We start from the raw sequence: 26038 nt of genomic DNA, 5'->3' as shown, positions 1-26038 counted from the left end.
TAAGGGTTATGCAAAGACTATATGAAAAGTATCTCAAAACATTAAAGTAAGTTCTAAGGTAGATGGCACCTGAAAATCAATGAAATATAGTTTGTCGGTTTTGAAGCAGAAATGCAAAAAGTTATGCTGAACATAGAGGAAGCAATGAATGGAGCATTAACCTTGAGGGTTAGTATTAAGAGCACTGTGGAGAAATTAATATTACAAAAGAAAGTCCCTTGTTCTTTTTAAGATTGGGCAATTGAGAGAAAGAAGAAACAGATTTAGAGGTGCAGAATGCAACAATTAAGGGAAAGGTGACCTGTCCTCAGTAAAGACTGCTGAGATGGCTATGTGCAGCTGTGTCTAGAAAGGGGCTGTTTCGCCTCTTGTGCCTGAAATGGAGTACATTGTTATTGAGGCCTGCTGTTCGAATTGTTACCCATGCTGAGCCCTTGTAAAAAGCAGTGGAGCTGAATTGTGGAATTAAGGGATGTGGAAAATAGAAGTCTACTTATGATAACAACTGTTATTTGTGTTTAACTATGTAGATGACAAGTGCATAGAGAGTAAAAGTGGTTTCTTTCAGTAGCCAGTTCTGTCGCTCAGCCGTGTCCGACTCTCTGTGACCCCATGAATTGCAGCACGCCAGGCCTCGCTGTCCATCACCAACTCCCAGAGTTCACACAAACTCATGTCTATCGAGTCTGTGATGCCATCCAGCCATCTCATCCTCTGTCGTCCCCTTCTCCTGCCACTAATCCCTCCCAGCATCGGGGTCTTTTCCAGTGAGTCAGCTCTTCACATGAGGTGGCCAAAGTATTGGAGTTTCAGCTTCAGCATCAGTCCTTCCAGTGAACACCCAGGACTGATCTCCTTTAGGATGGACTGGTTGGATCTCCTTGCAGTCCAAAGGACTCTAAAGAGTCTTCTCCAACACCACAGTTCAAAAGTATCAATTCTTCGGAGCTCAGCTTTCTTCACAGAAAAACCACTGGAAAAACCATAGCCTTGACTAGACTGACCTTTGTTGGCAAAGTAATGTCTCTGCTTTTGAATATGCTGTCTAGGTTGGTCATAACTTTCCTTCCAAGGAGTAAGCATCTTTTAATTTCATGGCTGCAGTCACTATCTACAGTGATTTTGGAGCCCAAAAAAATAAAGTCTGACACTGTAGCCATATTCTACCTAAAAATTCTGTGTATCGCTAGAGTGTTTATGCTGACACTATCTCACAGTCATTTTCATTCTCAGTATTTATTGTTACTCAGTTATTTGCAATTGTAAATAGATTAAATGTTTTTTAGTTATTACTCATTTTTTAAAATTGTCATTTTGGGCATGTGGGAACTAGGTCTTTTCTATATGCCTTAGCCAGTAAACAAATATAAAATGCCCGTTAGGCATAATAGGATTACTGCCAAGATATATGCAGATTAAAATTTGTTGTTAATGTTTATAAAATAAAAGGGACAAAATAGTAGGTTAAATCATAAGAACTTATAGATATTTGTCTATAAAAAGGGCAATTTTATACAATTAAACCCCCACCCCCAAAATGACAATGATTGGCTATTGATTTCTAAATACTCTCAGAATCAATTATCAATTTTGTTTTCTTCTGTTATTTTTTTAAAAAACATGCATTCTATTTTGTGTTTAGAGCTGATGATGAACCACAGCAGTTCTTTAATACTCAAGCCTATTTAGCTTATACTGCTAATGGATTACAAAGAGAGACAGTACACAATCCTGATGGATCACAGCAGTAAACATTATAACGACCTCTGACATTTTTACTATATTACAGTCCTCCTGTCAGGCGTCAGAGAGGAAGAAGGGATCGTCAGTCTCGACTTAATTCCATTAGTCAAGATGAAAATTATCACCATCTCCCTTATGCACAGCAGCAAGCAATAGAAGAACCTCGAGCCTTCCACCCTCCGAATGTATCTCCCCGTCTGTTACACCCTGCTGCTCATCCACCCCAGCAGAATGCAGTAATGGTTGACATACATGATCAGGTATAGTAACAGAATATCCAGGAAATACAGATGCTTAAAGTTGGTAGCAGTGTATTTAGTTTGATTGTTTTTTGTTGTAGATTACTTTTACCTAAAAGGAAATAGTTTTACCTAAAATGAATCTATTTGAGATAAGTTCATCATTCTTCATTGAAGATTAAAATTTAAATTCTACACAGCTTCCTTAAAAGAAAGTTGAACTTTAAAAAATTTAGATCAGGGTTATAAAAGCTCAGAATGACTTCATTGTAATAGTTGATTTCAAATGACTGATAGAGAATTTAATAACAACGCCAGTCAGTCAGCTGGTGGTTTGAGGATATACTCCTGTTTTCTGCTTCCTTCCAGTTTCTTCTAGAGTAATTCAGTAGGCAAGACAGTTGGGTGTAGCTTTGCTTTCAAGTTTTCCTAGGTCTCCACTGAGACGACAAGTACCGAGCTTTCTTTCCCTTTGTTCCTGCCAGGAACTGAGGAACTAGCTGAGAAGAGGGTTTGCCAGACCAAAAATCATAGCCACAGATAGAAATTTTCCAAGTATATTATGTGAAGCTCCTTAATAATAAAACCTCATAGACAGTACAGCAAACAAAACCTTTCAACTACTTTCCCTCTTGAGTACAGATGCAGATGTTTAAATAATAAACGATAGTGTTATAGTAAAATAGTCTATCCTGATGGTGCAGGATAAATTCAACACTAGGAAATCTTCAGTATAAAGGGAAAATGTTTTATTTTGTTGATAGATGCAAAGATATAAAATTTTGCCATCATATCCAATAAAATATCTTAAAATGGAAAAGGGGAGTTTTATTTTCTGGAGCTGTCAGTGAGGGTTATTGAGAGCATTCCCCCTGATTGAGGATAACCACTCCCAGAGTTTGCTCAGTTTCATGTCCATTGAATTGATGATGCCATCCAACCATCTCATCCTCTGTTACCTCCTTCTCCTTCTCCTCCTGCCTTCAGTCTTTTCCAGTGGGTTGGGTCTTCACATCAGGTGGCCAAAGTGTTGGAGCTTCAGCTTCAGCAGAATAAAAGTAACTGGCACCAAATGTAATTTGCAGTCAAATTCACATCAACTGTGAAGTTACTCAAAGTATTTGGGACTGCAGGGGCCTAGAAAACATGCATATTCTCTTTGGAGGATGAAATCTTCATTCTAGTTTTCAGAGAATTTCCTCAACTAAATTTTCAAGGACAGTAAGCAGGAAACAAAGTTAACCAAATACATGAGGAAAGAAAGACTGTAAATGAAAACCAATAGAAATAGATCCACACTGAGTTCACATAACATTTCAAGCAACATAATTAATGGTAAAACTTAAAGAGTGCTTTCTTGCTGATAGCTGGACTAAGCCAGGGTGATGACTATCACTGCATCTATTCAGTATCCTGGAATCTAAGCCAGAACTGGGGGCTTCCCAGGTGGTAAAGAATCCACCTGCAATGCAGAAGACGTGGGTTCGATCCCTGGGTCAGGAAGATGCCCTAGAGAAAGGGAATGGCAACCCATTCCAGTATTCTTGCCTGGGAAATCCCATGGACAGAGGAGCCTGGCAGGCTACAGTCCATGGGGTTGTGAAAGAGTCAGACCTGACTAAACAACAACAGGCCAGGACTGATGATAGAGGGTAAGAATAAGAAAAGAGCAAATAGCGTCATAAGTAATTGCAGATGAGATAATCATACAGGTAGAAAATCCCAGATTATTAAAGCAACAATACAGCAAATCAGTTGTGTTTCTTTATACTAGTCAGCATAATTAAAAAAAAAAAAACATACATTGAGCATGTTTGAAATTCTCCATATTGAATATGCAAAGAAGAAAGTACAACTGAAATCAGAATAACATGAAGGAAGTTAAGGGTCTTAACAAAAGATGTTCAAGTCCTTTTTGATTACAAAACTGTCTAAATAGATACTTGGCTTGAAAGATCCAAACCTGTAAAAACTGTCTGCTTTCAGAACTCACATACATAGAATTAGTGTATTCCAAGTAAATTTCCAGTAAGTTTTTGGTGTAACTTGAGAAACTGATTCTGCGATTTCTACAGCATTTTAAAGGACCAGGGATTATCTAGAGCAGGGAAAAGCAAACTACTGCTGGCTGTTTTTCGTAGAGTTCTGTTGGAATACAGCTAAGCTTGTTTGCTCATCTGTCATTTGTGGGTGCTTTGTGCAGGGACCAGGATGGCCCACAAACTTAAAATACTTAATTTTCTGGCCCTCAGTGAAATAGCTGGCCAACTGACACTTTGGTCTCGGGTCTCTGAGGCCAGGTGGTTCTCAAAGTATGTCTTGAATTAGCTAATCAGCAGCAGCAGCACCTGGACATTTATTAAAAATGCAGATTCTCAAAACTATACACTAGATTTATCAGGTGTGGGACCCAACAATGTGTTTTAAGCCAATTAAGAGAACTTTTGGTGTATAATTCTGAAGTAGAGCAAGTTGGGCAGAGTAGCTCTTCTAATTATTAGGACTAATTATAAAGCTGTATGAAGGCATTTTTGCCAGAATAATTAAGAAATTTGGTATGGAAACAGACAAAAATAACCTATCAGCAATATAACAAAGCCTCCAAACTTACAAAAGAATTTTGAGTAATAAATTCAGTAAGTAGTATTTATGAAGAAACCTAATTTCTTGGAGGTATAGTACTATAGTAGTGATCATGTAGTGACATGACAAAAAGACTGAATATAAAATTGTTCTTTGTAAAATAACATTTAGTACAGTTAATATAAATTAGGATTCCAGTGGATTCTGAAACTGAATAAAATTATTTGAGGTTATTTACATAAGAATAAATGTATAAAAAATGGCCCAAAAATAAAATGAGAAGAAAGTATGATAATGAGAAGAACTTGTCTTATTAGATACTGACTTTTCTAGTAAGAGACTATAATTGAGACAACACAAATTTGGCACAAAATAGATCTAGGTATGTTTGGGAAGTTACTGAATAGAAAGAGGTAATTCAGTTTAGAGGAAAGGGGAATGTTGATTTACCATTAAATAAAAGATTTATCAAAAGAGAAATCATAGACTGAGAAAATATTACATGTATTTCTAAGTAAAAAGCCAAACTATAAGTTAATATGAATGGACAGCCTTATAGAAAGTGGGCAGTGAACACAGGATATAGATTATTTACATAAAAGGAAATCTAGATGATTAATAAGCATATTAAAAGATGTTCAACCTCTCTAATCTGAGAAATATAAATTTAAAGTAAATCCGGTAGATACTGGTTTTTCCCCCTTCCCCCATTGTAGTATTTGTATATAACAAGCAAGCATGCTTATTATGCAAATATTGTACATCTGCCTTGAGTGGAGGTGCTGAGAGTCTTGTTACTACCATTGGGATTGTGATTTAATCCATCCAGACTTTTGCTAAAGTTTAAAATACATTCACCCCTTTACCCAGTAATCCCTGTGAAATAAATGAAACTAATGTGTAAGGATATATGTTCAGTGATGTTTTTTATGGCTGTTATTTGTATTGGTAAAAGGTGATACAACTTAAAGTCCTTTAGTATATGAATGATAGGATTGTGTTAAAGTGATGACTGTATTTGAAATATCTTGTTAGTGTCAAAAAGAATGAGTTGGCTTTAATTTCTTTAAAGAGATATCTACAATATTAATTGGAAAAAGTAAGTTGCAGGGTAATATTTCTGTTAAGAACAAAAACAAGCATGACAATAGTTCATGCATATGTTTATATGCTCATGGAGAATGATACAGGAGGACATATTTTTAAATGTCATTTGCTTCCAGATAGATAGGATGGGAATAAAACTGACCAGGGGAGAAGGGAATTATTTATTTTTTTAAAAATACTACTTAACGTTTCACTGCTGCTGCTACTGCTAAGTCGCTTCAGTTGTGTCTGACTCTGTGCGACCCCATAGACCGGCAGCCCAACAAACTCCCCCGTCCTTGGGATGCTCCAGGCAGGAACACTGGAGTGGGTTGCCATTTCCTTCTCCAATGCATGAAAGTGAAAAGTGAAAGTGAAGTCGCTCAGTCGTGTCCAACTCTTAGCGACCCCATGGACTGCAGCCTACTGGGCTCCTCCATCCATGAGATTTTCCAGGCAAGAGTACTGGAGTGGGGTGCCATTGCCTTCTCCGTTTCACTAGTTGGATTAAACAAATGGTTTTTTCCCTCCTGTTGAATGTGAGCAGGTTATTAGCAGACATGTTTCTTTTTTTCAGATTTCCTCCTTAGAAAAGTTTTCTGCTCTGTAGAGCAGGCTTGAAGAGTTAATATAGCAGTTCATTATCTCCTGGACTTTACAAGTTTTTTTGAGTGAAGAGTCAGGCCCAGTTCAATGGATATCATATACTGCTCTTGAAACAGCTTTTCTCTACAGTAACAAGAATATTTTGGTTGAAACTGTTGCAGAAGTACATTGTGAACAATCTTTGCAGCTAAGAATAGAATCAATAAATGCCCAGATTTTAATTTTTAATAATTGATGTTTTATCCAAACTGTTAAAAGTTTATCCAAACTCACACTCACATCTTTCTGTTCTGTTTCTTTTCTAATAGCTCCATCAGGGCACCGTCCCTGTTTCTTACACAGTAACAACAGTGGCACCACATGGGATTCCCCTCTGCACAGGCCAGCACATCCCTGCTTGCAGTACACAACAGGTCCCAGGATGCTCTGTGGTTTTCAGTGGACAGCACCTCCCTGTCTGTAGTGTGCCTCCTCCAGTAAGTCTGTGCAGTACTTCTATAGAATGGCGAAATATATATAAACAAAACACAAGAGACTTGGAGCTTTTCACTTTCAAGTAAAAAAATGCAGTTTTATTGCAACAGAAATCTCAGTTGCACCTATACAGTAACAGTAAAGTAGAATTAGCTTTAAAACTTCATATGTTTTTACGTTAATTAAATTACACATATTTTAACATTCTTTGAAGGTCAAGCATGTTCCTTCACATGTCTGCACTGTTTATAATTAAACCTTAATAAAGATTGTCCTTCAGGTTTTAACTTAGGATATTGAACTGATTAGTAATTAAGTCTCAGAGAATTTGGTGATCAACATTAATAGTCTGAACACTTGCTGGGTTTTTAATAGGCACTTTGAGTTGCTTAGACTTACTTATTCCATACTATAGGAAGCCTGTGATGAAAATAGTACCCTCATTTTCTAAATGATGAAATTGAAAATGGTGTGCTTAATATCATAGAAGCAATTAGCATGCGAAAACAGGAGTTCATACTCCTTTGCCTCTTATACTTTGTCCTTTACCAGCCCCTAGTTCAGCCCCCTTATTTGAAAAATAGGTTGCTGAAAACCAGAGAATTTAAATGACTTGTCTAAGGTCAATAAAGTCTTCAAAGTAAAGCACTTTGCTAAATCTTATTAAAATCCTAATAATCCTGTCTGAATTTGAGATTAAAACAAACACATACATACAAGTACTAACACCAATTTAACAGATTAATTTACCCATGCATGGTTTCTCATTAATAGATTATAGAACCAATGTGCTAAATTAGCAAACTAAAATATTGAGAGATCATAAAGCATTTAGTTGTGAATTGGGCTCTTAGAAATAAAAAAAATTACAAGATTGAAACGGACAGCTTCTTGGAAAGCAGTAATGTCTGCTACATTTTAAGCCAAGTGGGAAGAGATTCCTTCTCTGTGGCACTTTCCCTTCATTTTCATAGGTGTTACAAAAGCTTAAGTAAAAGATAGGTGTTTTGACTGATTCATAAGAGCTATGTAAAATCCAGAATAATTACTAGTTACAATTTATTGTACTAATAAATGCAAAAATGCATAAGTATCTCATTGTTACTATAGGTTATTAAGACATTTTTATGATTCTGGGAGTAACATTTCAATCTGATTGTATAGTTTTTTTTTAATTAATATATTCTGATACTCTCAACAAAAAATGATTTCTCTTACAGATGCTTCAAGCATGTTCTGTTCAGCACTTACCAGTACCGTATGCTGCATTTCCACCCCTTATTTCCAGTGATCCGTTTATTTTACATCCTCCCCATCTTTCTCCCCATCATCCTCCTCATTTGCCACCTCCAAGCCAGTTTGTCCCTTTCCAAACACAGCAGTCACGATCGGTAGGTATCTCTTCTGTCTTTAACTTTTACAGAATGTTTAGACGTAAAAGACAGATTAATTTAGTAGATGTTTAAGTTGTTATCATTTAAAAATTGTAACTATGACACTTTCCTGGTTCTTAAAAGAACTAAGAACCCCCACACATAGAAATATATATAAGCAATAATTGTACCTACAGTTACTTGGTTTATTAAGTTTTTCTAGTTATTTTATATGAAACTTGTCTAATCAAATTTATTCTTTTGTATCTGCAATCCTTTGGAAATTGAATCTGGAAAAAAAAAAACACAGTTCTAGTTTTTCCTTTCATACGTTTCTAAAATGGGAAAATGAAAATATTATAAAAATGTTTATACTTGTTAGAATAATATTTATATTCATTTAGGCAAGTAAGTAATCCTTTGAACCTCAATTGTTTTTTTCCAAAGGGTGGTTTTATGCTGTGTTCTGATGAAAAGTAGATGAGATACTCTGTTAGCATAGTTCACTCTGTCCTGGAGCTGGAATATAGCTGAGAGGCATAATATTTCCAGGGGCTGGAGGGATCAGTGCGGGAAAACACACAGGAAGAAGGCCCCATTGTTTTCTAGACAGGCCAAGTTGAACATCTGAACCATGATTAAAGGAGAATAAGGGAAAGAACATATGGAAATGCTTTGAGTGGAAATGGTCTTGTGAATGGAGCTTGATAGTTTACCCTAACAGAGCCTGACCATGCTTTACTTAGGATTTATACACCATGCTTAGTCTCAGGAAGAGGTGAGATACGAGCTTACCTGGCTGCTTTCCTGAAAATTAGAAGCCAATTATGACAGAAGTTTGGCTAATCTGAAAAATTGAAAGTACTCCCACAAGAAAATCTTTTATTAGAATCAGAACAGGATTCATGCCAGGATGTTCCTTAGGAAGCTTCCAGTACCTGGGAATTCAAGGTTAAAACTAAATTTAGCCATCATACAAGCATACATAACTTTCCACAGTAACTGTTAGCAGTTACTTGTATTTGAATAACGTGTTGCTGTTCTCTTAACTGTGGGAAGAAGTTAGACTAACATTTGTTCCCAAGAGATCAGATTGAAAGCATCAGCCCCAGAATGTGTACACAGATGTTCATAGCAACATTATTCCTAATAGCCATAAGTGGAAACATTCCAGATGTCCATTAACTGATGAGTGGATAAACAAGGCATGGTATATGTATCCAGTAGATGATTATTCAACTCCAAAAAGAACAAAGTACTAATATACAGACTACAAGATGGATGAACCTTGAAACCATGCTAAGTGAAAGAAGCCAGATACAAGGGCCACATCCTGTGTGATTCCATATATATGAGATGTCCAAAATAAGTGTATAGAAATATAAAGTACATTAGCAGTTGTCTAGAACTTGGGAATGTCTGAGGGAAATTAGACAGTGGTGATGATTGTACAACTCTTGTGAATATACTAAAATCCACTGAATTGTACCCCTTAGCAGGGTGAATTTTATAGTATGTGAATTTTATCTCAAGCTATTTTTTTATATAAGATTGGGGGGAGGGGGCAACATAGGCTATGTGCTTTGCAAAGCACTGTGTGCTTTCTGAACATTGTCTTGGTGTTCAAATCACACTTCGGAAGTAGGCTGTGAACATGTCAGTTCTACAGATGACAGTATTAAGGTTCAGATTAAGTAATTTCTATAAGAGCCACAGGGCTCATTATTTACAGCACCAAGAGTTTGTCTAATGCCAAAGCCCGTAAGCTTTCTACTATAAAATAACTGCCTGCTGTGTTCTATACTCTTTAGCCCTAGTTCTCATTTACAGTATACACCATCTTTGATTTCGTCTGTTAAAAGGTTGTGTCTGAAATTGATGTAGTTCAGTGTGCCCTGACTTAAGTAACTTCAACTTTGGTGTAACTGGCTTACTACATGACTTTTTGTCTTTCTTTATATCATTTTTAAGGGAAAGTTCAAATAGTGAAAGATATGTATCATTTAGTGAATAGTGGAAATGTGTAATAACATGCTTGAGAGATCTTCTTATTGAAATTCAGTTAAAGGCAGTATTACTGTAGGCTGTATGTCCACATGTATGAATTTAGATTGATGTGAACATCAGGAAATGCATGACCCAAAAGATATCTTTGGGTTTTTTGAATTTTGTTATAAAGCACAGTCTATCTATCTAAACACTGGAAGTATATTAGTTTGCTTTTTCCCCCCCTCAGCCTCTGCAAAGGATAGAAAACGAAGTGGAACTCTTAGGAGAACATCTTCCTGTGGGAGGTTTTACTTACCCTCCATCTGCCCATCCCCCGACATTACCTCCATCAGCTCCTTTGCAGTTCCTAACACATGATCCTTTGCATCAGGAGGTTTCGTATGGAGTAGTAAGTTTTCATTCGTTGTTATTAATTTATTGCTCGCTTTGGTAACTAACTTGTTTTGAGTTCTGCTTCAGTATAATTCTACATGTTTCGAATTTTAAATGTATTCTTGCAGTCAGTTGGAAAATTGTGTTTAGAAGCACACCTAAGAGTATTCTTGTTTTAAACTAGTTGCTGCACCTTTGTTAACATTTAAGAAATACTAAATACCCTTGAACAATAAATAACTTTCTAGGTTTTTAAAAAAGAAGAGACTTTATTTAACACCTTAAAAAGTTGTGGATGTGGAATGATGTTAAATTGTCTTAACATTTTTTCTCTACAGCCTTATCCTCCATTTATGCCTCGGAGGCTCACAGGACGCAGTAGATACCGATCCCAGCAGCCCATACCACCACCCCCTTACCATCCCAGCTTACTACCATATGTGTTGTAAGTTCTGTCTTATTCTTTATTGAGTTCTGAATTTTGACACCCTTGAGATACTCTTCCCTTTATGAACAATTTTATATGTCTTAGATACTTGTTTTTATTTGATGTTAAGAGGTTGGGGTGGGGGACCATTTAAGGCTGAAAGAGAAGAGCAAGGACAGGGGAGAAGTGGGGCAGGGGTACACCAGAAGTTAGGTAGAGAAGCTTAAATGGGTTGCCTCTTTCACAGCAGGCGTCACTCGCCACCTTCCATGGTTATCTAGCATTTAATGCTGCCACTTCTCTCAAGGGAAGCGAGAGAGAAAAGTTATATCTGTGCCTTAGAAATACTCTGCTAGGATTAGATTTGTAACAGAAACACCCATAGGTTAAACATCATAGTTCTTTTTATCTTTCTCGTGCAGTGAAGTCTAGAATTAGGTGATTCAGACATGGTCTGTTAACTCCATAACTCTGAAGAATGGGTCTACCATCCTCAAAATTTTATGGTTTCCTCTGCATGATATAAGATGACTTCTCAGGCTCTGGCCGTCACATCCACATTCTAGCTAGCAAAAATGAAACTGAATCTCTCTGCCTACCTGCTTCCTCTCAAGGATAATTACTAGAAGTTGCATGTATGATTCCTGCCGACATGTATAACTCCTGTTGGTTAGAATCTAGACCCATGTCTGTAAGTACTTCTAGAAAGGCTAGGGAATGTTGTTTTTATACCAGACGGCTATGTGCCTATATCATACTATTTTGAAAATTGTAGCTTTATTATCTTAAAATCAGATACTATAAATCTCCTAATTTTGTTCTTAAACTGATTTTATTTAAAGTCTTTTGCATGTCCATATAAATTTTAAAATCAGCAAATCAGTTTCTACTTTAAAAAAGCTGGAATTTGGTAGGGATTACGTGAGGTAGGGATTATGTGAAATCCATAGATGAGTTTTGGAAAAGAATTGACATCTTTAACAATATTGAATCTTCTGACCTACTTATATGGTATATTTCTCTGTCTATTACCTTTTCAAATTTATCCTAGCAGTATTTTTACAGTTTTTATTTTACAGGTCTTGCACATGTTTTGTTAAATTCATCTGTAATATTTCATGTTTTTTTATGCTGTTGCAAATGATATTCTTTTAATGTCAGTTTTTAATTGTTTATTGCTAGTAAAATCAGTTTCTTTAAAGGGTTGTCACTGATCAACATTCATTCTTTATCCCTGTAGCACTGGCCATGTTCTTCTCATCCTGTTCACTGATACAATGCATTAATGTATCAATCCTTGTGTTGGTTATTTTCACTGCAGATCAATGCTTCCAGTGCCACCTGCAGTGGGCCCAACTTTCAGCTTTGAATTGGATGTGGAAGATGGAGAAGTAGAAAATTACGAGGTTAGTAGATGAACTGTGAGTTGATTTGGGGAACTTTGTATGCATAAAAATACTGTACTACTTAACTCATTCATCTAATTAAACACTAGGTAAATCCATTGTATATTTCAAGATACAGATATATCAAAAATTATTTCAACATGTGCCACATAGTTATGATAACAAGATAGACTGGTGTTCTCTATTAGAATTACATACACTTCCTGTGAGAGAATGTAAATGAGAAAATGATGAATTAAGATCGGATATTCTGAAAACATTTTGCGGCCGCAGAAGTGTGAAGAGTCAGTTCCTGAGGGATGGGAAAGCTTTTTCATGCCTAAGATTGAGGCAGGGAAATGCTGGATATTCTTGAGGAAGAACATAATATCTAGCTAAAGTGAGAGGAGAACCTGGAGATTTGATTGAAAAACTCAACTGATTGTATTTGAGTGCCCTGTGCTTGCCCTGGTACAGAATGAACATAATTTTGAATATTGTGGGAGGAACGAACCACTAAATATTTTGGTGTTTATCAATCAGATTGCTATCTTAAAGAGTCAGAATTAGTAGCATGAAGAAATAGATGAAGTGGTTCAGAGTTGGTGGCAGGGTAACCAATTTTTACCAGACAGTAAATTATAAAACCACGCAAGTTCTGAACTATGAAAACTTGAAGTAGAAAAGAATACACTTTGACAGACATTTTAACACTAGAATCAACAGGATTTGATCATTGAATGGTTTATGGTAGTGTCAGGGTTGTGAGTGGGAGGGTTCCAAGAGAAGATGCTCTGCAAAAGGACTGCAATAGCTTGTGAGGAGGGCTGCCTCCAAGATGTCAGGGCAAATAGATAATACCACTTAATTTAGATGATGTTGACATTGCTGTATTATTTGAGGTTTGGAGTAGAATGGACAGTTAAAGGGTTGGGAGACATATTTGGATTTGGAAATGTTGAATGTGAGTGACTGACTTTGTTTTGGTACTGCTGGCTGGCTGCTGCTTACCCCAGCCTCACTTAGTCTCTATACAACATAAATATTGGAACAGGTTTTTTGTTATTTGTTTTTAGGTAAATGGAATCTGGGTACAGAGAGGAAAGACACACATAGTCTTACAGCATCCCTCCCCCCTTTTTAATGCATGTGGAAGAAATCAGGCCAAATGCTGTATTCTTTTGTCATTTTTAAAATGCTGTTATGTTACTTTCTGCGTGTACAGTCATATTGCAGTGTCCTTTGGATTCCAGTCTCAGATCTCTTGAGAAATGGGCTATAATAATTTTATGTTTCTACACTGTTTATGCTAGTTTTGAACAGAGTAGTAAGAAAAGGAGTTGGTTATCCTTTAGGCATTTTGTACTAAAATTATCATAAGTCATATTGCTGAAAGCAAGACAGCTTTCTGTTAAACAGATCATATACATATCAGTGGTAAAAACAGTGATACCATCCCAGTAAAAGAAAAATATTTTGTGTTTGGCGTTAGAGTCTCTTTCTAAATTATATTTGGGGTTGACATGTTTAATCTTCTGCAAAATTGTACTTTAATCCAGTCAAGAAAGTATTTGCTATTTGTGGTTTTATCATAGTGTGCATGCCTCCAGTACTCCCTATTCCAGAGTACTCATCATTTTTTGAGTCTCTCCTGTACATCCTTGCTTCAGTGCCTTTACTTCCCTTGGCTCTTCTTAAGAACTTTGCCCACTTCTTACACATGGCTGTCTTTCAAGACCCAACTAATGCTGCCTCTGTGAAAGGCAGTTCTGGTCTATTCCCAGGTCTGTATGAGTCTCTCCTTTTTGCCCTCATAGGTGTTATACAACTATGCATAATTATTATGTCCTGCCTTCAGTTGTCTTGCCTTCTGATCATGTAGATTTGTTAAGGGCTCAATATCATTTTACTCTCCATCCAATGAGGCCTTAACATAGTAGTCAATAAATTGTATTAGTTGACCTAAGTATCCTATAGAATATAAAATAGAGGTATAAAAGATATATCACCTGTATCATAAATTTTATAGCTAATTATAGTCAGCATTGATAAAATTTAACAAGTTACCATCTATTTAGCATTTAGAGACACTGGGGGGCATGCATGGGGAATGGGGAAAGAGTCTTTTAGGTGACCCATTTCTCCAAGTAAGGCTGTACCAGAAGTAGCAACAGTTACCACAGCATTGATTATTGAGTCTATGGAAAGTTAAACTTATTCCTCTCGTTGTCCATCAATGTTTCTTTGTTACCTATTCTCTTAACCAGTGGTAGCCTTAAAAAAGGGGGTGGGGGGCAAGCGACCTGTACATGGCTGCCTGATTGTAGAAAGCAAACGAACAGTTAGAACTATGGAAAACCAGGAAAATGGAGGGACTAGGGTAAAATCACGGAGAAGGCAATGGCACCCCACTCCAGTACTCTTGCCTGGAAAATCCCATGGACGGAGGAGCCTGGTAGGCTGCAGTCCACGGGGTCGAGAAGAGTCGGACAGGACTGAGCGACTTCACTTTCACTTTTCACCTTCATGCATTGGTGGCAACCTGCTCCAGTGTTCCTGCCTGGAGAATCCCAGGGATGGTGGAGCCTGGTGGGCTGCCGTCTGTGGGGTCACACAGAGTCGGAAACGACTGAAGCGACTTAGCAGCAGCAGCAGCAGGGTAAAATCAATAAATATAATAGCTACAATGTGTTGAAACTTAACACCTGAGTTAAAATCCATGAGTTCATGAGTGATACTTCAAAAAAAAAACAATAGAAAATAAATTTGTTGGTCTTATCCTTCCAATTTCATATAAATTATGCAACTAAGTATAGTTTGATATGAGGCAGTTGATCAATATAAAAAGCATTTTATCTAATAAATAAAGAATAATAGAATATTACAATTTTTAATGAATTAATGGATCCTAGGCAGTGTTCCATCAGTGCTAACATAAAAACAAGACATGCTGAGCAGTATGATGGAAATAGTAAAACCTTCCAAATTATAGGAAGTAGAGACTACTTGATCTTCCTCTTGAGAAACCTGTATGCAGGACAGGAAGCAACAGTTAGAACTGGACATGGAACAACAGACTGGTTCCAAATAGGAAAAGGAGTACGTCAAGGCTGTATATTGTCACCCTGCTTATTTAACTTCTATGCAGAGTACATCATGAGAAACACTGGACTGGAAGAAACACAAGCTAGAATCAAGATTGCAGGGAGAAATATCAATAACCTCAGATATGCAGATGACACCACCCTTATGGCAGAAAGTGAAGAGGAACTAAAAAGCCTCTTGATGAAAGTGAAAGTGGAGAGTGAAAAAGTTGGCTTAAAGCTCAACATTCAGAAAACGAAGATCATGGCATCCGGTCCCATCACTTCATGGGAAATAGATGGGGAAACAGTGGAAAAGTGTCAGACTTTATTTTTTTGGACTCCAAAATCACTGCAGATGATGACTGCAGCCATGAAATTAAAAGATGCTTACTCCTTGGAAGGAAGGTTATGACCAACCTAGATAGCATATTCAAAAGCAGAGACATTACTTTGCCAACAAAGGTTCATCTAGTCAAAGCTGTGGTTTTTCCTGTGGTCATGTATGGATGTGAGAGTTGGACTGTGAAGAAGGCTGAGCGCCGAAGAATTGATGCTTTTGAACTGTGGTGCTAGAGAAACTCTTGAGAGTCCCTTGGACTGCAAGGAGATCCAACCAGTCCATTCTGAAGGGGGAGATCAGCCCTGGGATTTCTTTGGAAGGAATGATGCTAAAGCTGAAACTCCAGTACTTTGGCCACCTCATGCGAAGAGTTGACTCATTGGAAAAGACTCTGATGCTGGGAGGGATTGGGGGCAGGAGAAGAAGGGGACGACAGAGGATGGAGATGGCTGGATGGCATCACTGACTCGATGGACGTGAGTCTGAGTGAACTCCGGGAGTTGGTGATGGACAGGGAGGCCTGGCATGCTGTGATTCATGGGGTCGCAAAGAGTCGGACACGACTGAGCGACTGAACTGAACTGAACTGAGAGGGGACAGGGAATGTATTAAACCACAGGAATCGGTGTGGGGAGGTTCAGTCAGCAAAATTCAGACTGGGAACTTCTACAGGCGGTTGACTTGGTTTCTTTAACAAATAGAAGAGTAAAAATACATACTTGAGACATCAGGCAGTGGTAACATGGTTTATTTGGATCCTAATTTGAACGAACTATTTCAAAGAGTATTGAAAATAATTGAAACAATCAAAGATATTTAACGTTAAGGAATTACTAGTTTGGAGAGTGTAATGTTCTGTTGTTACATTTTAAATAATCTTTTAGTTTTTAAAGTGCTGGTGGTTCTCAACCTGGGGATAGTTTTATCCCTTAAAAGGTATTTAGCAAAGTCTGGAGATAACTTTTGTATAGACCAACGCACATGGGCTAAGTTGCTTCAGTCATATCTGACTCTTTTCGATCCTCCTCGCCAGGCTCCTCAGTCCGTGGGATTCTCCAGGCAAGAATACTGGAGTGGATTGCCATTCCCTTCTCCAGGGGATCTTCCACATCCAGGGATTTGAATCTGCGGCTCCTGCATTGCAGGCAGATTCTTCAGTGCTGAGCCATTGCAGATGTTGTAGAGACCAGAGTTACTGCTAAACATTGTGCAGTGCATAGGACAACCCCCTACAACAAAACTTTACCCAAGCCTCAAGTGTCCAAAATGCTGAGGCTGACGGACTGCCTTAAACAGAAAAGCAGAACTATCTTACCAGTGAAATACCATGTTTTAGGTTTCTTTCAAAATAATGTGGATGTAGGAGTGGACAGTGAAAAAATGAAATAAAATTAGCCATGAACTGTTGAGCATGGGTAATGGGCATATGGAAGTAATTTCTTTATACTATTTTTCTACTTTAGTATATATTTAAAATTTTTCCATAATAAAGCTAATTTTAAAAAATACATATGTTGGAATATAAAATTCAGAGAAGGATATGCAGATACATCTTTCTTTCCCTCTATAGGCCCTGTTAAACCTAGCAGAGCGACTGGGAGAGGCCAAGCCTCGAGGACTGACTAAAGCAGATATTGAACAACTTCCTTCTTACCGGTTCAATCCTAACAACCACCAGTCAGAACAGACTTTGTAAGTACAATTTTTCTGACATCTTTCTGTATTAAATTTACTTTTCCACCTTCATGAAATAAAAGCTTGAAAGTCAAAGATAACTTGATGAAGGTAAGTAATGACCGTTTTCATAGTCTAGGCTTGTGCTGTCCAATAAGATAGCTGTTAAAGTTAAAATTTTTAGTTGCACTAGCCAGTGATGCTGTATCAAAAGATAGAGGTATATGGCATTTCTGTCACCTAAGAAGGTTCTAGACAGTGCTGTTCTGGATTTTTATGAGCCTAGAAATCTTACGGTTTTTAACTCGAGAATGTTTTATATTAAATCGAAAAGTCTCATACCTGTAAAATTTGAGGGGTTTACCTAAAGATTCTGCTTATTATAGCATCTTTCTTAATAGCAACTCTACTGAGATATAGTTCACATTTAAAGTGTACAATCCAGTGGTTTTTAAGTATATTAATAAGAGTTTTGCAACCATCATCACAGTCAAATTAATATCATTTTCATCACCCCCAGTAGAAATACCTTATCAATTAATAGCCACTCCCCATTGCTCCCCAACCCTCCAAAGCCCTGACTCAGGCCCCCACTAATTTACTTTTATCTCCATAGATAGGCCTTTTCTGGACATTTCATGTAAATGGAACCAGTAAAACATGGGGTCTTTTGGGTCTGGCTTCCTTGATTTAGCATAATGTTCTCAAGGACCACCATATTGTAGCTTGTATCATTTCATTCCTAATGGGCCACACCATTTTACATTCTCACCAGCAGTGTACAGAAGTTTCCTTTTCTCCCCATCCTCACCAGTGCTTGTTATTGTCTGTCTTTTGATTCTAGCAGCCCTAGTGGGAATGAAGTGTTATCTCTTGAGGTTTTGGATTTCATTTTCCAGCTGGGCTAGTGATGTTGAGCTCTTACTATGCTTACTGGCCATTTATGTATCTTCTTTGGAGAAATGTGTATTCACATTCTTTGTTTTTTAATTGGGTTGCTTTTATTGAGTTGTAGGAGTTATTTATATTTTATATATATAGGTCCTTGTAAGACACATGATTTTCAAAAATATCTTTAATTCTATGAGTTAGTTGTCTTTTCACTTTAGATTTATAAAGCATCTTTAGTACCCCCCTTTATTTTAAAGGATAAAGTTCAATTTATCTGCCTTTTTTGGTTGTTGTTTCTTACGCTTTTGATATCATGCTTAAGAAACCATTGCCTATTTGAATGCAGAGTTCCAAAGAATAGCAAGGAGAGATAAGAAAGCCTTCCTCAGTGACCAATGCAAAGAAATAGAGGAAAACAATAGAATGGGGAAGACTAGAGATCGCGTCAAGAAAATTAGAGATACCAAGGGAAAATTTCATGCAAAGATGGGCTCAATAAAGGACAGAAATGGTAGGGACCTAACAGAAGCAGAAGATATTAAGAAGAGGTGGCAAGAATACACAGAAGAGCTGTACAAAAACGATCTTCACGACCCAGATAATCACAGTGGTGTGATCCCTGACCTAGAGCCAGACATCCTGGAATGTGAAGTCAAGTGGGCCTTAGGAAGCATCGCTACGAACAAAGCTAGTGGAGGTGATGGAATTCCAATTGAGCTATTTCAAATCTTAAAAGAAGATGGTGTGAAAGTGCTGCACTCAATATGCCAACAAATTTGGAAAACTCAGTAGTGGCCACAGGACTGGAAAAGGTCAGTTTTCATTCCAGTGCCAAAGAAAGGCAATGCCAAAGAATGCTCAAACTACCACACAATTGCATTCATCTCACGTGCTAGTAAAGTAATGCTCAAAATTCTCCAAGCCAGGCTTCAACAGTACATGAACCGTGAACTTCCAGATGTTCAAGCTGGATTTAAAAAAGGCAGAGGAACGAGAGATCAAATCGCCAACATCCGTTGGATCATTGAAAAAGCAAGAGAGTTCCAGAAAACCATTTACTTCTGCTTTATTGACTACACGAAAGCCTTTGACTGTGTGGATCACAACAAACTGTGTAAAATTCTTCAAGAGATGAGACTACCAGACCACCTGACCTGTCTCTTGATAAGTCTGTATGCAGGTCATGAAGCAGCAGTTAGAACTGGACATGGAACAACAGACTGATTCCAAATCAGGAAAGGAATATGTCAAAGCTGTATATTGTCACCCTGCTTATTTAACTTCTATGCAGAGTACATCTTGAGAAACGCTGGGCTGGATGAAGCACAAGCTGGAATCAAGATTGCCAGGAGAAATATCAATAACCCCAGATATGCTGATGACACCACCCTTACGGCAGAAAGTGAAGAAGAACTTAAAAAGCCTCTTGATGAAAGTGAAAGAGGAGAGTGAAAAAGTTGGCTTAAAGCTCAACATTCAGAAAATGAAGACCATGGTATCTGGTCCCATCATTTCATGGCAAATAGATGGGGAAACAGTGGAAACAGTAAGGGACTTTATTTGGGGGCCTCCAAAATCACTGCAGATGGTGACTGCAGCCATGAAATTAAAAGACGCTCGCTCCTTGGAAGAAAAGTTATGACCAACCTAGAAAGCTTATTAAAAAGCAGAGACATTACTTTGCCAACAAAGGTCCGTCTAGTCAAGGCTATGGTTTTTCCAGGAGTCATGTATGGATGTCAAAGTTGACCATAAAGAAGGCTGAGCACCGAAGAAGTGATGCTTTTGAACTGTGGTGTTGGAGAAGACTCTTTAGAGTCCCTTGGACAGCAAGGAGATCCAGCTAGTCCATCCTAAAGGAAATCAGTCCTGAATATTCATTGGAAGAACTGATGCTGAAGCTGAAACTCTAATACTATAGCCAGCTGATGTGAAGAACTGACTCATTTGAAAAGACCCTGATCTGCGAAAGATTGAAGGCAGGAGGAGAAGGGGTCGACAGAAGATAAGATGGTTGGATGGCATCACCGACTCAATGGGCGTGAGTTTGAGTAAACTCTGGGAGTTGGTGATGGACAGGGAGACCTGGTGTGCTGCAGTCCATGAGGTCACAAAGAGTTGGACACGACTGACTGAACTGAACTGAACTGCCTATTCCAAGGTCATGAAGATCTACACTTGTATTTTCTTTAAGAGTTTAATAGTTTTTTGCTCTTATATTTAGGTTTTTCATTTTTTAGTTAATTTCATATATTGTGTGAGGTAGGAGTCCAACTACATTCTTTTGCATATGAATGTCCAGCTGTTTCAACACTGTTGAATATAATAGCATCTTCAGTATTAAGGCTGGCTTGGATGTTAAACCAGAAATTTTCTTGTTGATCTCTCACTAAGCAAAACAAAGCACTCTTACTAAATGTCTTAACATCATGCTTTTTTAAGGGTATTTGATAGATCATTTTAGTTTTAAAATTTACATGGTATTTTGATAAGTGAGATAGTAAATGGCTTTATGGTTTTGATAGTTGTAACAGAAACTACTTGGTTTTATGGTTAAACAATCTTTCTGGTTTATTTCAGGTGTGTAGTATGCATGTGTGATTTTGAGTCAAGGCAGCTACTTAGAGTTTTACCCTGTAACCATGAGTTCCATGCCAAGTGTGTCGACAAATGGCTTAAGGTAAAGTGATGGCATCTGAAGAGAATGACATTGAATTTTCTATTACTGACCATAGTCCATGGTTTGGTGGAGGTTGATTAAATTGAAACACAGCTTTCATAATTCTGACCATTTTCTCCTTTGTGTATATGGGAGGGAAAATTCCAAAGACACAAATTCTGATAGTATGCCAGGGTGAAATTATTTCAGGGACTTCTTATTTTCTTTTTCTTTTTTAATAGTAGGATAAAGGGACTTCACTGGCAGTCCAGGCTTAAGGACTGCCTTCCAGTGCAGGGGTCACAGGATCAATCCCTGGTTGGAGAGCTAAACACATGCTGTGGGGTGTAGCCCCCCAAATTTTTTTTAATAGTAGGATGAAAATGTGATACAGTAAAATAATTTAAGTTAACTTTAGGGTTGTTTGTTTTAGATTATTCTGAGTAGGGGATGATAATACTGGCTTAGATAACTTGAAAATTGGAGAGGAAGACAGATAAGTTAAAATAGAATCAGTCTTCCATGTGAGCACAGATTAAGGGTACCCAGTTTTGTCCAAACTGAATCCTAAAGGTAAAGAATCTAAGCTTTTTAGAAAACGGAACTTATTATATATGCATAGCCCTGACATATGAGAACAGGATGACCAGAAAAGCATGTGTTCTGTGTGGCTGATGGCTAGAGTGTGAGGGAGAGTAGCGAGAAGGGGATTCAGAGGTAAAACCAGGAGTCAGCTTTTTGTGAAGTCACTGTGAAGTGTGCGAAAGTTTGGACTGGATCCTGAAAGCATGTTTTAGAAAGATCACGGCCACTCCTTGAAGAAGGTAATAGAGGAGGTTGATGAAATAAGGATGTACTGGGCAAGATGAAGAATAAATAGTAGAAGCTGGATGAAAAGAGTACTTGACTCGAGAGCTATCATAATATAGAAATGAGAGCATTTGATAAAAAATGCTTTGTAGAACATAAGAGAGCAGGTGTTGCTTATGTTTCTGATTTTAGCAGCACAACTAATGGTAATGCCATTTGTTGAGATGGAGTTTTAATTTTAAGCCAGTTATTACATTTGGCTGAAGTGGTGATGGATAGTCTTGTCTATGTTAAAACAAACCAAATAAAGAATTATTCATAGGCTATTGTTTTAGAGGTTTGTGGAGTATTTTTAAGAGATTAAATGATTGTACTTTCTTAAAGGAACAGAGAATGTAAAAACTATGTAGAAAGTAAAAATAGTTCTGTTTCTTTTAATATGTTTCACAGTGTAAGTCAAAATTCAGACAAGTGCTCTCTCTTTTGTTTTTAGGCAAATCGTACTTGCCCAATCTGCCGAGCTGATGCTTCAGAAGTGCATCGGGATTCAGAATGACCAACCTAAGAGCACAAATTTAGTTTGGGTGTTCCTCATCACATGTATATACGGACTATCCATTGAACTTAATCTGTGTGGCTTCCAGCCCTCCCTTTACCAAAAGGGTCAATGGACCTTTCTTTGCACTGTGTGACTTAATCAACTATAAAAGCTTACAATTAGTCTTCACAATTATGGGATTGTTATACTAACCGTGTGATTGGAACTCCAAAGACTTTTTCTTTAGCTTAATTTTGTGTGTGCACTAACATTCCCTGGTTTTTGTGTGATCATTCCGAGTGTTGCTGCAAGATTACAGTGGACGTGATCTTTTAGCATGTGCTTTCATTAAAAGTGGTAGCTCCAGATGATATAGCAATCTACCTTATATAGAGCCTTCAGAAACTGTGAGTGGCAATGAGTGCAGCGTATGACTGTTGATGGTAAATGTATCTGTGTGTGTGAGAGAGAGAATGTGTGAAACTACTTGTGTGAGGGCATGGTAGCTAACGTGTGTATGAGATCCTATATACCAGCATGTACCAAGAATGTGTGTGTAGTTTTAATTATGCTGCAATGTATAATCTGGTGTGTTATTTAAACAGCACTAGTACTGTACACTGGTTTCCCCCTTGTGTTTGCTGTTGCACACTGATTGCTAAGGGTGCATCAACGATAAGCATTGAATACTCCATCCCCTTCCCTCCCAGTGAATGGAATGAGAAAAGCCTTCTTCCTTTGCTTCAGGCAGCTGTCACCTTCTCTTCGTTGGTGGTCCCAACTGGGTCACTTAAGGAAAAAGTGTAATAGATTCTCACTCCATGAACCTGAAATTTTGATTTTTGTCGTGAAAAAGAAATTTTTAAATCTCCAACTTGCTGTTTCCAAAAAGAAGGTGCAATATCATACATCATCAGTTAGCAATATTAGCATTTCAATCAGTGATTTGAATGTTGATACTCGCTTGGTTTTCCTTTACATTTTCAGTAAGCTTCTTAGCCAGACGTGCTTGTGATTTTTTTTTTTTCTTTTAATGTTTAGGTTTGTAGTCTATTCTGAAGATATTTGAGTAATATATTTCTAAGAATACCACTGGTCCCATGAAGTCTCACCTCTTCTAATTCCACCAGAAAAAAATCTGTTAACTCAGCTTGACTTCTGATACGTTATTTGTTCAAGCTCCCACAGGCAGCAAAATTGTTTTAAGAAGACTATGTTTCTGTTCTGCCAAGCTCCAATTTTGAAAGTTGTCTAGTTCTTCTCCCCTCAGTAAACGTGCTTCTCATTGAAATCCTCATTTCCAGGATGGATCAAGTGCTGTGACAGCTCGAGTTCCTTAGACCTGGTGTGCTTTGATGTTTTATCACTTTTCTTTTTTGTTGAATGAGAAAAAAATTAATATAACAGGTGTCCAGAATACTTGCAGTATAAATGAAGATTTGATTTTTGTATAAAAAATAATGCTGTAAAACAGGAATTGACCTGCATTTAGTTGCTCTGAAAAGAATACATAGCTGTGTGGATTTCTTTGTTTTTTTAATAGGTTCCTTGAGCATAATTCAGATCGTTTCAAGTCATTTTTCTAGCAGTGTTTGAATTCCCCTCTCATTCTTCTAGTGTCTTCACCATTGTCTGCCTCTTCGTGCAGTTGCTGTCCTTCTTCTGGTTGCAGTGGCACAAGCTGCAGTTCTCCAGTCAGGACTGTGATGACTTGCTGCCAACCTCAGCTTTCGTTTGGCTGTGTCCATTTTCTACTCAGACAGTGTTAACTACTTGTTACTGCCATGCTACTTGCCTTCCCTTGAAGACTATAAGCTTATCACAGCTTAGAGTTCAGTAAAGTCAATTCACACAGAAGCACAATTTTGCCCTTTTCCAGACACTGTTGCCTCTATCTAGTCCTACAAGTAGGATTTTGCATACTTTGTTTGCCCCTGTATTTGTCAGTGCATCAGAAATACATCTAAACAGTGGTGAAATGCACATGTTACTTTTAAATCATTAGAGTATTCCCTACCTGTTCCTAATGAATAAAGTGTGTTAAAGACCAAAATTACTGGCGTAATAATCAACTACATTACAAATCACGTATAGTTTAATCTTTATTTTTTTTAATTAAAAAAATCATGTTTAAAATGGCAAAAGCCCATCTTATACATAGACTCTTTTATATAGCTGCAAAAAATTTATATCTGTACAGATCTAACATAACATTACTACACTCAGTATTCATTTTATTGAAGCATGCAAGTAAAGCACTTTTTCTAATTTATATAGATACTTAATTAACAAGGCACACTGTACTAATGACTAGGAAAAGTAGCTCTTTCTTCCCTCTCTGGGATGATGAATTCTTGTCATACTACCCCTTTTCCATTAAATTTTTGAGAGGCCGTTGGCAATTTAGGAGGCAGCAGGGTCTATTTTGGTAAAATCCAGAATTGTTGCACTCTTGTGGCTGATCTCTCTTTGGGAATGTCTTTTCTTCGCATGGGGCTCTTAGAGATGTGTGCAGATTTGCTTATTAAGTAGTTAGTGTGTGTTAGGAGCGTACATGCATGTGTTCCAAACCAGCTCAACCTAGCCACATTTAGCAACCGTGTGGCTAGCAGAAGAGAAAGAACAGTTGATTTGTACCCAGCTGTTGACTCCTTAGGTGATGCACCAGATAGCAGGCAGATGTTGGTTTCTTGCCTTCTTCCCCTTTCCTCCTAAAACAATATTGGCTTTACCACCTTAACTCTGCTGTGTTTTTTTGTTTTCCTTTGCATGAAATACCACCTTTGTTGGTTTTTAGCACCCCCTCTTCCCCAAAAAGAAAAACAAAAACAAAAAACAAGGCCTCCAGGTATCAAGATCTCATTAGGATTTTCTGTCCTGAATTTTTTCAAGCAAAATCTAGAAAATGTGAAAGCCTATTTAGATTTTATACACTCTCTGAAATGTGATTTGTTAAGATTCTTATATTTGGGCCTCTTATAATATTTTAAATGAGATCTACCAACTCACTTACGAGAATATTTTTCACAGATATCTTTAGGCCTTTATTAGAAAGCTATTTTCCCCCTGTTGGTACATTTGGTTACCTCATTTTGCTGTTTGTTTCAGATTATGGAAAGCTCACAGGGGTGTATTTTGGAATCATTTGCTGAGTCATTTCCTCAAATCATACTCCATTGTATCAGTTAACATATAGTTTTAAATGTACGTATTATAAATATCTGTAACCAAATCATTTGAAGGCTTGATAAATTTTTAACAAAGTTTGTACATTTTTTATGAAAGTTACTAGTAATGCTTTACTAAGTAGTGCAATGAATTTTTATTTTTAATCCCTGTGCCCAATTTTGGAGTTGAGAGGGTTGTTGGTAATAAATGTATGATGTACACTTAAAACATTGGGTTGTGTTTGGTGTTACTGTGTTAGGTAGGGAAGGGTAGGGGTCATGTGTGTTTGGAGGGAGGGATGTAGGGGACTTCCAGCAGGAAAATAGAGCTCTTGAGCTCCGAGCAGCCAAACTTAACTTTGAGGCAGTAATTCAGATTTTGTTTCTGTGTTTGTGTAAACAACTTAGAAACATAAAACCAACTTGCTTTATAACTCGTGTGGCAGATACTTATATCTTCAAAAAGGCCAAGAAGATAGCTCGAGTGTAGGCACATGTACATGGTATGAGTTCATTGAACAGTAAAGTTACATTAAGTGGGTGCCTCCAGTTCTTTCTATTTGTGTCAACCATAA

The 26038-nt window shown here is 37.5% G+C and overlaps 1 protein-coding gene across 22 annotated transcripts in view; it reads left to right on the top strand.

The window, feature by feature from the left end:
* Positions 1-25214, top strand: part of RNF38 (ring finger protein 38) — a 121311-nt gene extending 96097 nt beyond the window's left edge. For 20 of the 22 annotated variants that reach the window (XM_061425654.1, XM_061425653.1, XM_061425652.1 and 17 more), the window contains 9 exons: positions 1790-2003; positions 6566-6733; positions 7952-8122; positions 10341-10502; positions 10825-10931; positions 12235-12319; positions 17295-17416; positions 20870-20969; positions 22252-25214. In XM_061425654.1, the coding sequence (XP_061281638.1) occupies positions 1790-2003; positions 6566-6733; positions 7952-8122; positions 10341-10502; positions 10825-10931; positions 12235-12319; positions 17295-17416; positions 20870-20969; positions 22252-22314 (1192 nt within the window). In that variant the 3' untranslated portion in view covers positions 22315-25214. The remainder of the gene's footprint in view (positions 1-1789; positions 2004-6565; positions 6734-7951; positions 8123-10340; positions 10503-10824; positions 10932-12234; positions 12320-17294; positions 17417-20869; positions 20970-22251) is intronic. The other 2 variants (XM_061425655.1, XM_061425656.1) reach the window with 2 other exon arrangements.
* Positions 25215-26038: the final 824 nt, after the last annotated feature.

The sequence above is a fragment of the Bos javanicus genome, chromosome 8 (assembly GCF_032452875.1).
Source record: "Bos javanicus breed banteng chromosome 8, ARS-OSU_banteng_1.0, whole genome shotgun sequence".
Lineage (NCBI taxonomy): Eukaryota > Metazoa > Chordata > Mammalia > Artiodactyla > Bovidae > Bos > Bos javanicus.
This window is presented reverse-complemented; position numbering and strand designations above follow the sequence as displayed.